A 12,650-nucleotide genomic window follows, 5' to 3' on the forward strand; every position below is an offset into this window, starting at 1 on the left:
CTACTTTGTCAGATCGTCTGCAATCCCACACCCGGAACCAGTTTGCTGTTTTCTCTCTGACTCCTGAATCTTGACCCTGAACCTGCCTGTATCCTGACTACTCTTCTGCCCCGGAAAACCCGACCTGCCTTCTGCCTGCACGACTCTTGACCACTCTTCTACCCCGGTAATTCTGACCAGCCTTCTGTCTCTGCACAACGATTTTGGATTCTCCTTGAACTGTACTTCTGCTCTGTTTCACCGTGCTGTTGTGTTTGTGTCCCCCCCCCCCCCCAGGACTTCCGGACCACCTACCACCGGCTCCTTTGGACGAATCTCTACCACTGGGGGGGACGCACACACAGCACGTTGGACGAACCCTGGAATCCCGGTAATTCTTGGAACCCGCGGAACCCTCACTCTCCCAACTTCCCTTTCCCCTCAAGTTTTCAATAAACTTTCTGTGTGACGCAATTGTGGTCCTCTGGTCGTCTGTCTGAACCGTGACAATCTAATCCAGATTTGCCAACAGATTTCATCAGTACTTACATGCAGAGGAATCTGAAGATCCTTGCAGGCTTTCCAGTTTACTGCTTTTGTCTGCCAACTGCTTCTCCAAGTCTGAGACGCACGCACGCACACACACACTTTGCACTTTGTAATCTATAAATGTTTACTATACAAGTATTCATGTTCATCATAAAATTGCGTTGGCATGAAACAATAATGAAAACTAACCTGCAATTTTGTCCTTAGATTGAGTCTTTAAAGTCTTTATCTTGTTGTAGAGTTCCAGGATATCATCTTGGGATGCAACAATTTGTGGAACTACGGCAGACATCACAAAAAACATAAGCATCTATAACTGTGAAGTATCAAAATGCAGTATGTCATCAGGTGATTGAAAGGAACCACTGTATAGACATTATATTTCTGCCTATATGACAGTATGTGATAGCCAGGCCACGCCCTACTAGCGACGCAACAACTAAGAGCTAAGAGCAATGTAAATATCGTTTCTGATCTCCAGAAAAATCAGGAACTCCACCCACTTTGTCGGAAACCAGTCAACCAGTAGCAAACCTAGGCTATTTGTTATGCTCTCGGTCAGATCACTTCCCGAAGAGATTTGAAAGTCGATGATCATCAGGCTAAGCATGTTCCATACACCAAAATCCAGGTGAAGGCATTACTTTTATGCATTATTCGCTGCAGTGCTGTATTTTCTCACTTACTTAACACAGTGCTAACATCACTGCCCCCGCTGCTCGTAAGTTCTGCAGTTTTCTCCACAAGCTCTTTCTTCAGATCTGTTGAAACAAACAAGAAAAGATCAGGCATAACAACAAAATTCAATATTCAGAGGTTACTTTACATCTTTAAGAATATTACAATTATGACAATGGGGCAGAGCAACCATTTTCACATGTTTCACATGTTTGAAGTTGATGATTTTACAAAAAAAAAATCCGTTCACACAAAGGCACTAACCTCCAAACAAATTAGTCAAACTAATATCTCAAAACTGCTTTGCACTCTGTTTGCACTTTAAAAACAATCCATTACACCAACACTCATTTTGCATAACTGAACACAACCCACTGCTTTACACACAGTTCCCAATTGATGAACACACTCCTAGATCACTAACTTCCTAAATATGACATACATTTTGGATAGAGAAACCAAGAGGGAAAGCGTGTTTTTAATGTTCACTGTCTGTGCCTAGTTGCTGCAATATGAGCTAGTAATGTGATGGGTGTGTTAACAAAATGTAATTTGGTATAAAACATTTCCCTTTACAGCTGCGTGTTGAGATAAGCACACCGTGTTGGGTTTTGCAATGTCTCTTCACTCAGTTTTGCTGATTTGGTGTGAGGTTGCTGCATTCGTGTAAGGAGTTCTGCAAAAGGGTGGGAGACGTGACGCCTTGTTTTTTCGTAACATTGGTTAAAAACCTACAAAACTGTTATTTTTCCTTTAAAAAACAAATGTCAATGAAAGAAGATGTGGTACATTATGTTTCATATTAGTCTTAGATGAGAAGAAACATTTTTGTTAAGATTTATGTAAAGGTTTATATGTCAAATATCCTGTGTTGTGACTGTAACATTAATGAAACCTGGAATATAACATATACGTATATAAATTAAGCAACAACATTTTGAATAATGTATGAAGCATTTGGCATGATCGCATAAATATTAACTTTATATTAAGATATGTGAATGTGAAAAAACTCAAGACAGTAATATTAACTACAAGTTCAATTTCGTAACACAAATTGCGTCCTGTGGGGTGACATGTATGTCAATGTTTGTGAATGGGCAGCTGCAAGGCCAACTACAAGGGTCTGAAAGACTGGCTCCTAACCAGTCAGTACCTCAGTTATTGGAGAGTGCAGTGGAAGTTTAAGGTGACTCAAGTTAACCTCTTAATATGTCTTCATATTGAAATCTTTCTGTCACGCAATGCTTAGGTTCATTTTATGGTGTCCTGTGGTGTGACTGGTCTTATAGAAGGAAAAAAAGTTTTTTTTTATAAATGAAAGCACACATTAAGATTAAACACAATATCATTATCAAGTTAGCATGAGCTCAGATGTCAGTCATGTATACAAAAGGATTAAAATGGCCATAATGCAGTGAATTCCCTGTGGTGTGACTCCATTTTCCTGCGGTGTGACATGCCTATGCAATGTGTTGATGCGGGACACATTTTCCCAAAAATGGCAAAAATAAGGTGAAATTCCACAGACCACTAAGTGCTTTATTTTTTTCTATTTTTTTCCGATTTTTATCCATCATTCCAAAAACAGCTTTCATGAAATGAGCGATGATAAAAAACTGTGAACACAATGGCTGCTGCAGTCTGCCTATTATTTTCAGGAGAAAGCAAACACACTAACTGAGGTCAAATACTGAAACACCAGACAAACACAGAGAGAGCGACTGAACAAAGATTAATTTGATGGTGCGGATGAAACTCCCACCGTAACTACAGTACAGAATACCTCATTGGTGCCATCACCAACTGTCAAACTATTCATTTGTCAACAGACCAGCAGAAAGCCACTGTCTGCTGGGCCACCTTCTAATTGGAGCTCTAAAACCTGTGTTCATAGCTGCTACACCAAGTGCACCCACTAAGCCAACATTGAAACTGAGAAAAAAGCCTTCAAAGTAGTCGTATTAGGTTGGACATTTCACATAGCAATATCTTGGGACACTTTTGGACCATACAGCTTTGTCACAAGATAAAGGAGGGGTTATGAAGACTATTGTATAAACTCCATTTTGGCAACAGGTACTGTACTGCATTTTGCCTTTGTAGGGCAGAGTACATTCTGGCCTTAGGACAGCACCATCCATCTACAGCTCTACCTGAGCATAACACACGAGTATGGACTGAGACTTCTTCATACCAGCTATTTGCTTCAATATGCTCTCATCATCACTGCCTTTGCTCTCCAGCTCATGAATCTTCTTCTGCAAAGTGACAATTTGAATAACTGCAAGAAAAAAGGGAGAAACACCAAAATAAGGGATCAGATCTTTACAATCCACTGTAGTGTCACGTCTCTACCATCCACTAATCATAATCATGATAACAAAATGCTGTATACAGTGGTGTGTTTCCTGGTGTGTTTCCCAAAGTATTTGTTGTCTGTCTGTAGTTGGTTGACAAGTATCATCACAATTAATTGCAGATTGTGAAAATACAGAATACAGTATATACATTTTCATACGTACGTACATACATACATAGGCCTACACACATACATACACAAAAATTAAAAATAACAGTGCAAATAAAAATCCTCTGTGAAAAGGTGTGTGTCTATGCATCCTGTGTGCGTGTCCCTAAACCAGTAGCAACCAGTAGCAAACCTAGGCTATTTGTTATGCTCTTGGTCAGATCAATTCTCGAAGAGATTTGAAAGTCGATGATCATCAGGCTAAGTATGTGCCATACACCAGAATCCAGGTGAAGGCATTACTTGTATGCATCATTCGCTGCAGTGCTGTATGTTCTCACTTACTTAACACAGTGCTAACATCACTGCCCCCGCTGCTCGTAAGTTCTGCAGTTTTCTCCTCAAGCTCTTTCTTCAGATCTGTTGAAACAAACAAGAAAAGATCAGGCATAACAACAAAATTCAATGTTCAGATGTATACTTTACATCTTTAAGAATAGTAAAATTACGACAATGGGGCAGAGCAACCATTTTCACATGTTTCACATGTTTGAAGTTGATGATTTTACAAAAAAAAATCTGTTCACGCAAAGGCACAAACCTCCAAACAAATTAGTCAAACTAATATCTCAAAACTGCTTTGCACTCTGTTTGCACTTTAAAAACAATCGATGACACCAACACTCATTTTGCATAACTGTGAACACAACCCACTGCTTTACCTTTACACACAGTTCCCAATTGATGAACACACTCATAGATCACTAACTTCCTAAATATGACATACATACAGAGAAACCAAGGGGGAAAGCGTGTTTTTAATGTTCACTGTCTGAGCTAGTAATGCGATTGGTGTGTTAACAAAATGTAATTTGATATAACACATTTCCCTTTACAGCTGTGTGTCGAGATAAGCACACCGTGTTGGGTTTTGCAATGTCTCTTCACTCAGTTTTGCTGATTTGGTGTGAGGTTGCTGCATTCGTGTAAGGAGTTCTGCAAAAGGGTGGGAGACGTGACGCCTTGTTTTTTCGTAACATTGGTTAAAAACCTACAAAACTGTTATTTTTCCTTTAAAAAACAAATGTCAATGAAAGAAGATGTGGTACATTATGTTTCATATTAGTCTTAGATGAGAAGAAACATTTTTGTTAAGATTTATGTAAAGGTTAATATGTCAAATATCCTGTGTTGTGACTGTAACATTAATGAAACCTGGAATATAACATATACGTATATAAATTAAGCAACAACATTTTGAATAATGTATGAAGCATTTGGCATGATCGCATAAATATTAACTTTATATTAAGATATGTGAATGTGAAAAAACTCAAGACAGTAATATTAACTACAAGTTCAATTTCGTAACACAAATTGCGTCCTGTGGGGTGACATGTATGTCAATGTTTGTGAATGGGCAGCTGCAAGGCCAACTACAAGGGTCTGAAAGACTGGCTCCTAACCAGTCAGTACCTCAGTTATTGGAGAGTGCAGTGGAAGTTTAAGGTGACTCAAGTTAACCTCTTAATATGTCTTCATATTGAAATCTTTCTGTCACGCAATGCTTAGGTTCATTTTATGGTGTCCTGTGGTGTGACTGGTCTTATAGAAGGAAAAAAAGTTTTTTTTTATAAATGAAAGCACACATTAAGATTAAACACAATATCATTATCAAGTTAGCATGAGCTCAGATGTCAGTCATGTATACAAAAGGATTAAAATGGCCATAATGCAGTGAATTCCCTGTGGTGTGACTCCATTTTCCTGCGGTGTGACATGCCTATGCAATGTGTTGATGCGGGACACATTTTCCCAAAAATGGCAAAAATAAGGTGAAATTCCACAGACCACTAAGTGCTTTATTTTTTTCTATTTTTTTCCGATTTTTATCCATCATTCCAAAAACAGCTTTCATGAAATGAGCGATGATAAAAAACTGTGAACACAATGGCTGCTGCAGTCTGCCTATTATTTTCAGGAGAAAGCAAACACACTAACTGAGGTCAAATACTGTAACGCCAGACAAACACAGAGAGAGCGACTGAATAAAGATTCATTTGCTGGTGCGGATGAAACTCCCACTGAAACTACAGTGCAGAATACCTCATTAGTGCCATCACCAACTGTCAAACTATTAATTTGTTAACAGACCAGCAGAAAGCCACTGTCTGCTGGGCCACCTTCTAATTGGAGCTCTAAAACCTGTGTTCATAGCTGCCCTATAGTAACTACACCAAGTGCACCCACTAAGCCAACATTGAAACTGAGAAAAAAGCCTTCAAAGTAGTCGTATTAGGTTGGATATTTCACATAGCAATATCTTGGGACACTTTTGGACCATACGGCTTTGTCACAAGATAAAGGAGGGGTTATGAAGACTATTTTATAAACTCCATTTTGGCAACAGGTACTGCATTTTGCCTTTGTAGGGCAGAGTACTTTTTGACCTTAGGACAGCACCATCCATCTACAGCTCTACCTGAGCATAACACACGAGTATGGACTGAGACTTCTTCATACCAGCTATTTGCTTCAATATGCTCTCATCATCACTGCCTTTGCTCTCCAGCTCATGAATCTTCTTCTGCAAAGTGACAATTTGAATAACTGCAAGAAAAAAAGGGAGAAACACCAACATAAGGGATCAGATCTTTACAATCCACTGTAGTGTCACGTCTCTACCATCCACTAATCATAATCATGATAACAAAATGCTGTATACAGTGGTGTGTTTCCTGGTGTGTTTCCCAAAGTATTTGTTGTCTGTCTGTAGTTGGTTGACAAGTATCATCACAATTAATTGCAGATTGTGAAAATACAGAATACAGTATATACATTTTCATACGTACGTACATACATACATAGGCCTACACACATACATACACAAAAATTAAAAATAACAGTGCAAATAAAAATCCTCTGTGAAAAGGTGTGTGTCTATGCATCCTGTGTGCGTGTCCCTTTGAGCGCACCCACCCAGGTTTGAGGCCCTTCCTGAGGCCATGAGCTCCTGCTCCGCCTGGGTCAGCTCCCTCTTCTTCTGCTCCAGCTCCTTCCTCATGGCTGACGACAACAACAACAACAACAACAACAACAACAACAACAACAACAACAACAACAACAACAACAACGCACACACACCATAAGTACCACACGCACACCCAGAGGTAAACTGGTACAAAGCAGTTTGCCAACACTGCTACTACTACTGCTATAACTACTGCTACTACTAGTGCTACTACTATTGCTACTACTACTACTTCTACTACTACTAATAATAATATCACTCATCATCTCCATTATCTTACTAATCACAATAATAGTCAAAATGATGACAAGAATATCAACCATAAACACATTAGTAAAAAAAGTACAATAACATAACAACAACAACAATAAAGCAGACTTTAACAAAAGATATGGTGCAAATAGCATACCAGAAAGTTTACTGGAGTCCTCAGTTTTTCCAATTTTCATTTCCAGGTTTTTGTAGTCAAGGTACTTGGACATGACCTGTAGAGCTACAGGGGTGAAGGGGTGACCAGGTCAACAAGTCAAGATTTCGATGCTGGAAATGTGCATATCTGCACACTGAGGCTACGCACAAGCTTGTGTTTTTCACTAATGTTTATTTGTCACTTAATTTACTGTTTGATTCATTTAAGCATTGACTGACTTCTGAAGCTGATTACGTAATTAACAAGATCCTACACCTGACAAAGACCAGACTGCATGGTCGAAACGTGTTAATAAACCGGGAGCAGCAGTGTGCGGACCTCCCTTCTTTTCATGTTTAATCGTGTTTAAGTCCGGCACCTGTTTGATCTGGATGTGCGCGCTCTCCAAAACTCTACTGTAATTAACAAGATGAACATGCCTTGAGCCTCTTCAACCTTAAACTCTTTACAGTATAATGAAACAATCAGTCTTACTTTTGTAGAAGGCATTAAAGGAGCACTCCTGCCAATTTCAATTTGCTGTTGTATTGCTCACGCTACCCTTGACTTGTCAGTACGCGGTGATGCTGCATTTTTTGGCTCAGCCCTTTCTGAGATATGAGCTACTCTAATGGGGGCAGCTTTTGTTTACGTTTAAAAAAAAAAAAAAAGAACATAGGCCTACTCCAAATATTTTCCCAAAAGGTATCGCTGTTTGCTAGTTGTCTGCCAATGTTGCATAACCTTTTGGATGTTTTTGGGAATAAATAAAAAAGTTTTTTTTAAATGTAAACAAACACCTGCCCCCATTACAATGACCAGGATCTTGGAAAAGGCTGAAGAAAAAAAACTCAGGTACTGACAAGTCCAGGGTAGTGTGAGCATTACAACTGCATGTTGAAATTGGCTGACGTTACCCTTTAAGAATAAACACATAGAGCATACAGCACGCGGTTCATGCAAGTATATAAAAACATAGTGTGATCATGACGACAATGTGAAGTGGGGCAAAGTCATGCAATGTATTTTTACAGGCTAATGGGTAAAGGAATATGGTGTGCATTGACTGTGTAGATTAATGGTTTCGAAACACTTACTTAACTTAGATATTTTGACTGTCTTGGGGCCCATCTGGTCAATCCAACCACTCACTTTCAACTGCATTTCTGTCATTTAAAAAAAAATACAATAAAATGAACAAAATAAACAACCAACCCATATTTCGCAACCCCCCTCCAAACATCCCATATTTTGCCATTATTTAATCATTATTTAATCAATATATTAATGATTATTAACGATGTGCTATTTTTTTAGAATCAGTAGATGTTCTTCATTGGTGCTTATGTCCCATTTTGGATGCAGCTGTTACAGTAATTTAGGTGTTAGTTAACCCTTTCATGCAGAGCTGCACTTATGTGCTTGTTGCTATCAAAATGGTAATGACCTAGTCTTAAATCTGTTGCTTAAGATTTTCGCTACAATATCAAACCAATATGATAATTAATATGATGTAATTGAGGGAGCCCGACTGCCGACAATCCCATATGCACAAAAGGCCTGCACCTTGCCTATAGTGTTTTTATTGCAAAATTGAGTTTGGGCAATTGGGCCACCACCCTCACAATCAAAGTATTTTTTTCTTTTGGACTTTATTTTATGACAGTCCAGAGAAATACGTGAACGGAAACGAGTGAGGAGAGAGAAACGGGGAAGGGCCGGCAAAGTACCCAGGCCGGAAATTGAACCCGGGTCGGCTGCATAGTAGACGAGTGCCCTACCGTTAGGCCACGGCAGGGCCCACAATCGAGGTATTCAAGAGTGAAGCCTGCTCCAAGCTGAAAATTTCACCAAAGGGCTACACCACTGTGAAATGTATGCCTGTGGTAACGACCAAGTATTTTGCTTAAGATTCTTACCAATATCAAACCAATTTATGATGTAGTTCAGTTGAGTGAGCCTGACTGCCAACAATCAAAAGTGCACCAAAGGACTACTACAGAACATCAGTGTGAAATGTATGCCTGTGGTACTCACCAGCCACTCTCAGTAATGCCTCGTAACCAGTCTGTCTGTTTCTCTCCTGCTCATCCCTCAGCTTTTTCTTCAGGTCAAAATTCTTATTGTCTGAAAATAAAGAGTACCGTAACTACAGATAGTATATGTGTGTGTACGCACATGTGCATGCATGGGTAGACGATTGTAGTCATACTATAAAAGGTCACACCATAAATTGGTTCCATCGGTGTACATGTAAACCCTACTGCAATGCTGCACCCTCTTCCCCCCCACACTTTGTATCATGCTACTGTATGTCTGTCCTCTTTGTAAGTTACTTTGGAAAAAAGATGCTGCTAAATGCAATGTAATGCAATGCAATCTGTAAATATATTGGTGAGATTGTGAGGTAAGTTGAAAGCAATACATCAGGGAAGCCTGTGTAAAGACACCAGAGCATTGCATATAATAGAGTAGTAATAATTATAGTAGTGGTAGTTATGAGTAGAGAACTGAGAAGGACTGAGTATGACAAAATATACAGGGTTGACCTAGGACCAAAAAAACTGCTCTGGCATTTTAGCCTTACACAGACCCCTCAGAAAAGTGCACAGTCTATATGGACCAATGGGCTGACCCCAGTTAATTGTAATTTGTTTTTAAAAATTAAATATTTCCAACTGCATTAGCAAGCACAGATTACTGCACGGGCCTACCTGGCCCAGGCTCAGGGGCCCAGGCTCAGGGGCCCTGAAGGCCAAACCTCTACATTTCCTTTTTCATATTGTGTTAAAATCACACTTTTTCTTAAAACTGTATTTTCACATTTTCTCGGGGGACAAACCACAGAACCCCCAACAACATTTGTAAACTACTAAGACCCATGGAGGGGGGTGGGGGTGGGGGCTCTTCTGTTTTCTGACCCAGGGTCGGCCCGTGGAGTCATAAACCGTCCCTGAGCTCAGCATCTGCCCCTGGGGACTGTGAGCCCAGTGGGAACATGGCATGTATGGCAGATCATCAGGCCAGGCCTGCTCCTATGGAGGCCTATGGATGGCCTATGCTCCTGCTCCTTAGGAGGAGGGAAATGAATGGTGTTAACAACTACCATCCATGTAATGCCATGTTTGTAGGAGGCCGCACTAGGTATGCACTTCATGTTTACACTTTATGTCTCTATGATGGCACTTTTATGTCTGCAATTTGTGTTTTTTTTTGTGCTTCATGTGTTGTGTGTTACACAGCAGCTTTGTACTGTATGTCTAAGACAAATTTCCCTCGAAACGAATAAAAAGGATCTTGAGATCTTGAACTAATGGTACCTACCCAGGTCTTTATTTTGGGCTTTCACCTCTTCCACGCGTCCCTTCAATGCTTTCACCTCAGCTTCCAGACCTGAGAACACAACAGCAATTTTGTAACAGCATAAAGTACAGCAGCCTTGATGGCCCCCGAAATCCAGGATCTGTGACATATTAATTGAACAAATAAATACATAAAGTGCAATATGCTTCGTAATATAAGTGTGCACAGAAGGCAGATAGGCTACTGTACAGTATAGTATGCCAACTTACCTACACAAGCAGTTATGAATGTAGTCTGCAGAGAAAAGAAAGACAAGTTGCAAGAGTAAAAAGAGCATCACGGCAGCACAGATGTGATTGTAGCTTTTATGCTATTTATTTACTCAAGGTAGAAAGGTCATACACCCTGTATAAGAAAATATATGCAAACTAAAAAGTAAAAGACATCTGTGCTGAACCCCTGTGCTTTCTTGTATACCACGGTCCTGTTCGGGATACACTGGATTGTTGATATGGAGAGGCATGGAAAATGTTTTCCTTTGTTTTTGGATATGGATATGGATATGGCATTGTAATACAGCATGGTATTACTGAATATGTGACCCTTTGACCGTAATGATGAAGTATTAAAAGTCACTATGGTAACAAATATACGTACGAAGAAAAAAAACCTTCTCACCTCCACTTCCACATTGTCGTCAGAGTATCTCTTGAAGGGCATGAAATGACAAGACATTTAGAATATGTACGTAACAGCATTGAGGAATCATAACTTTTTAGTTTGTCTCATGTGAATTCACAAGTGTGCCTGACTGTTAGTGTGTGTATCTCACCTCAGTCTCTATGACTTTGAACAGGTCTTTGTATTTGTCTCTCAGACTCCGCGTCCCACGAGCTAATGCAGGAGTTTCCTTAGCTGTGCCCACTGTTAAGTACACAATATATGTCTACAAGTTATATATCTCACAAATGTGTGAAAATGTGTAAAATTGTTCAGGAATATATCTCACAGACAGCTGATTATAAGCCATAGTCAATAGCAGCGGATAGGAGCGGAGACCATAAACAGTTACTGCAAGTAATTACAGCGAATGTGTTGTGAGGCAATTAGAAACATGAGCAAAAACACTTTGATCACCACCTGAAAAGACAACAGGTTCAGGAAGCGTGCAACAGTACCTGGAACTCACAACAGGACAGGATTCCAACACCTTGCTAAACATGTTTACTATTGTAATACTATTATAATACTATTTTTTGACTATTATTCTAATATGCAACTGAAGAGTTCAGATGCAAAACCCCCTAACTCCATTTCTGAAGACCTGCACTTCTATATTTTTTCGAGAACCCCGTTGTTGGTTTGGTTTACATTCATGTACTTGATAATACATATAAATAGTTATATTACATAAATAAAACTTAAAAATATGCAATTTTGATAGCTTTGTATTAAATAAAAATGAATTAAGATTATTTTCTGAAAAGGCACTTAGGGGGTTTTGCATCTGAACTCTTCAACTGTAAAATGAAAAAAAAAAAACCCATCTGCTGTACCATGTCTGCAGTTGATGTGAAGCAGGGAAGGAGAGAGGAGGAGAGCCAGCAGCAGCGGCAGTGCCTGTGTCTCACCCATGGCTTCCTCAGCCTGCTGTCTGAATGCGGCAGGCCACTGCACAGACCTTTATAGCCAATGACAACCAACACCCATTTCACAACACCAACGACAATCGTGCCTCTAGGTGTCAAAAATTTGGATAGTTGTCCCTCCAATACAATATAGGCCTATACAGTCTGGTCAAAAACAAAAGTTTATCACCTAAAAAACAAGGTGACATACTATTTCCTTAAACCGCCTTTTGCAGTGGCATTGTTTCGTTAGCATGTGTAATGTTCCACTCAGTGGTGCATTCATTAAAATTCACCAGGATCTTGCATGGATAACAATACCGCAGAGTCGGGGTCTGCTCGATTTTCCGACGCGCCATTGGTCCGATGTGTCAATATTCCGAAAATTTCCCATTGATCCTACAGCTTAGTCTTACAGATCTTTTACCCGATAAAATGAAACCCTTTGTCCCGACAGTCTAATGTTCCGACTAATACCTACTTAAAGGGGTATGCCACTATTTTGGGGCTTAATTCAGTTAAAATCGTTGGCCAGGGTTTATAAAGGTGGTAAAGTGTCTTATTTGTCATGTTAAGCTTTGTCTTGCTTTAGGACAAGTTAAA

At 39.6% G+C, this 12,650-nt stretch overlaps 1 protein-coding gene across 1 annotated transcript; it reads right to left on the reverse strand.

Annotated features, from left to right (window-relative positions):
- Positions 1–712: 712 nt before the first annotated feature.
- On the reverse strand, positions 713–12,069 carry LOC134465960 (cingulin-like protein 1). Its single transcript, XM_063219859.1, has 14 exons — positions 11,976–12,069; positions 11,252–11,343; positions 11,098–11,127; positions 10,689–10,713; positions 10,441–10,509; positions 9,154–9,243; positions 8,214–8,282; positions 7,117–7,200; positions 6,656–6,742; positions 6,200–6,286; positions 4,022–4,096; positions 3,404–3,490; positions 1,215–1,289; positions 713–807 (listed from the first exon to the last, which is right to left on the reverse strand). Exons 1-14 carry the CDS (start codon positions 12,052–12,054, stop codon positions 713–715), a joined length of 1,044 nt encoding a protein of 347 aa, XP_063075929.1. The 5' UTR covers positions 12,055–12,069.
- Positions 12,070–12,650: the final 581 nt, after the last annotated feature.

This window comes from Engraulis encrasicolus, chromosome 16, assembly GCF_034702125.1.
Source record: "Engraulis encrasicolus isolate BLACKSEA-1 chromosome 16, IST_EnEncr_1.0, whole genome shotgun sequence".
Taxonomy (NCBI): domain Eukaryota; kingdom Metazoa; phylum Chordata; class Actinopteri; order Clupeiformes; family Engraulidae; genus Engraulis; species Engraulis encrasicolus.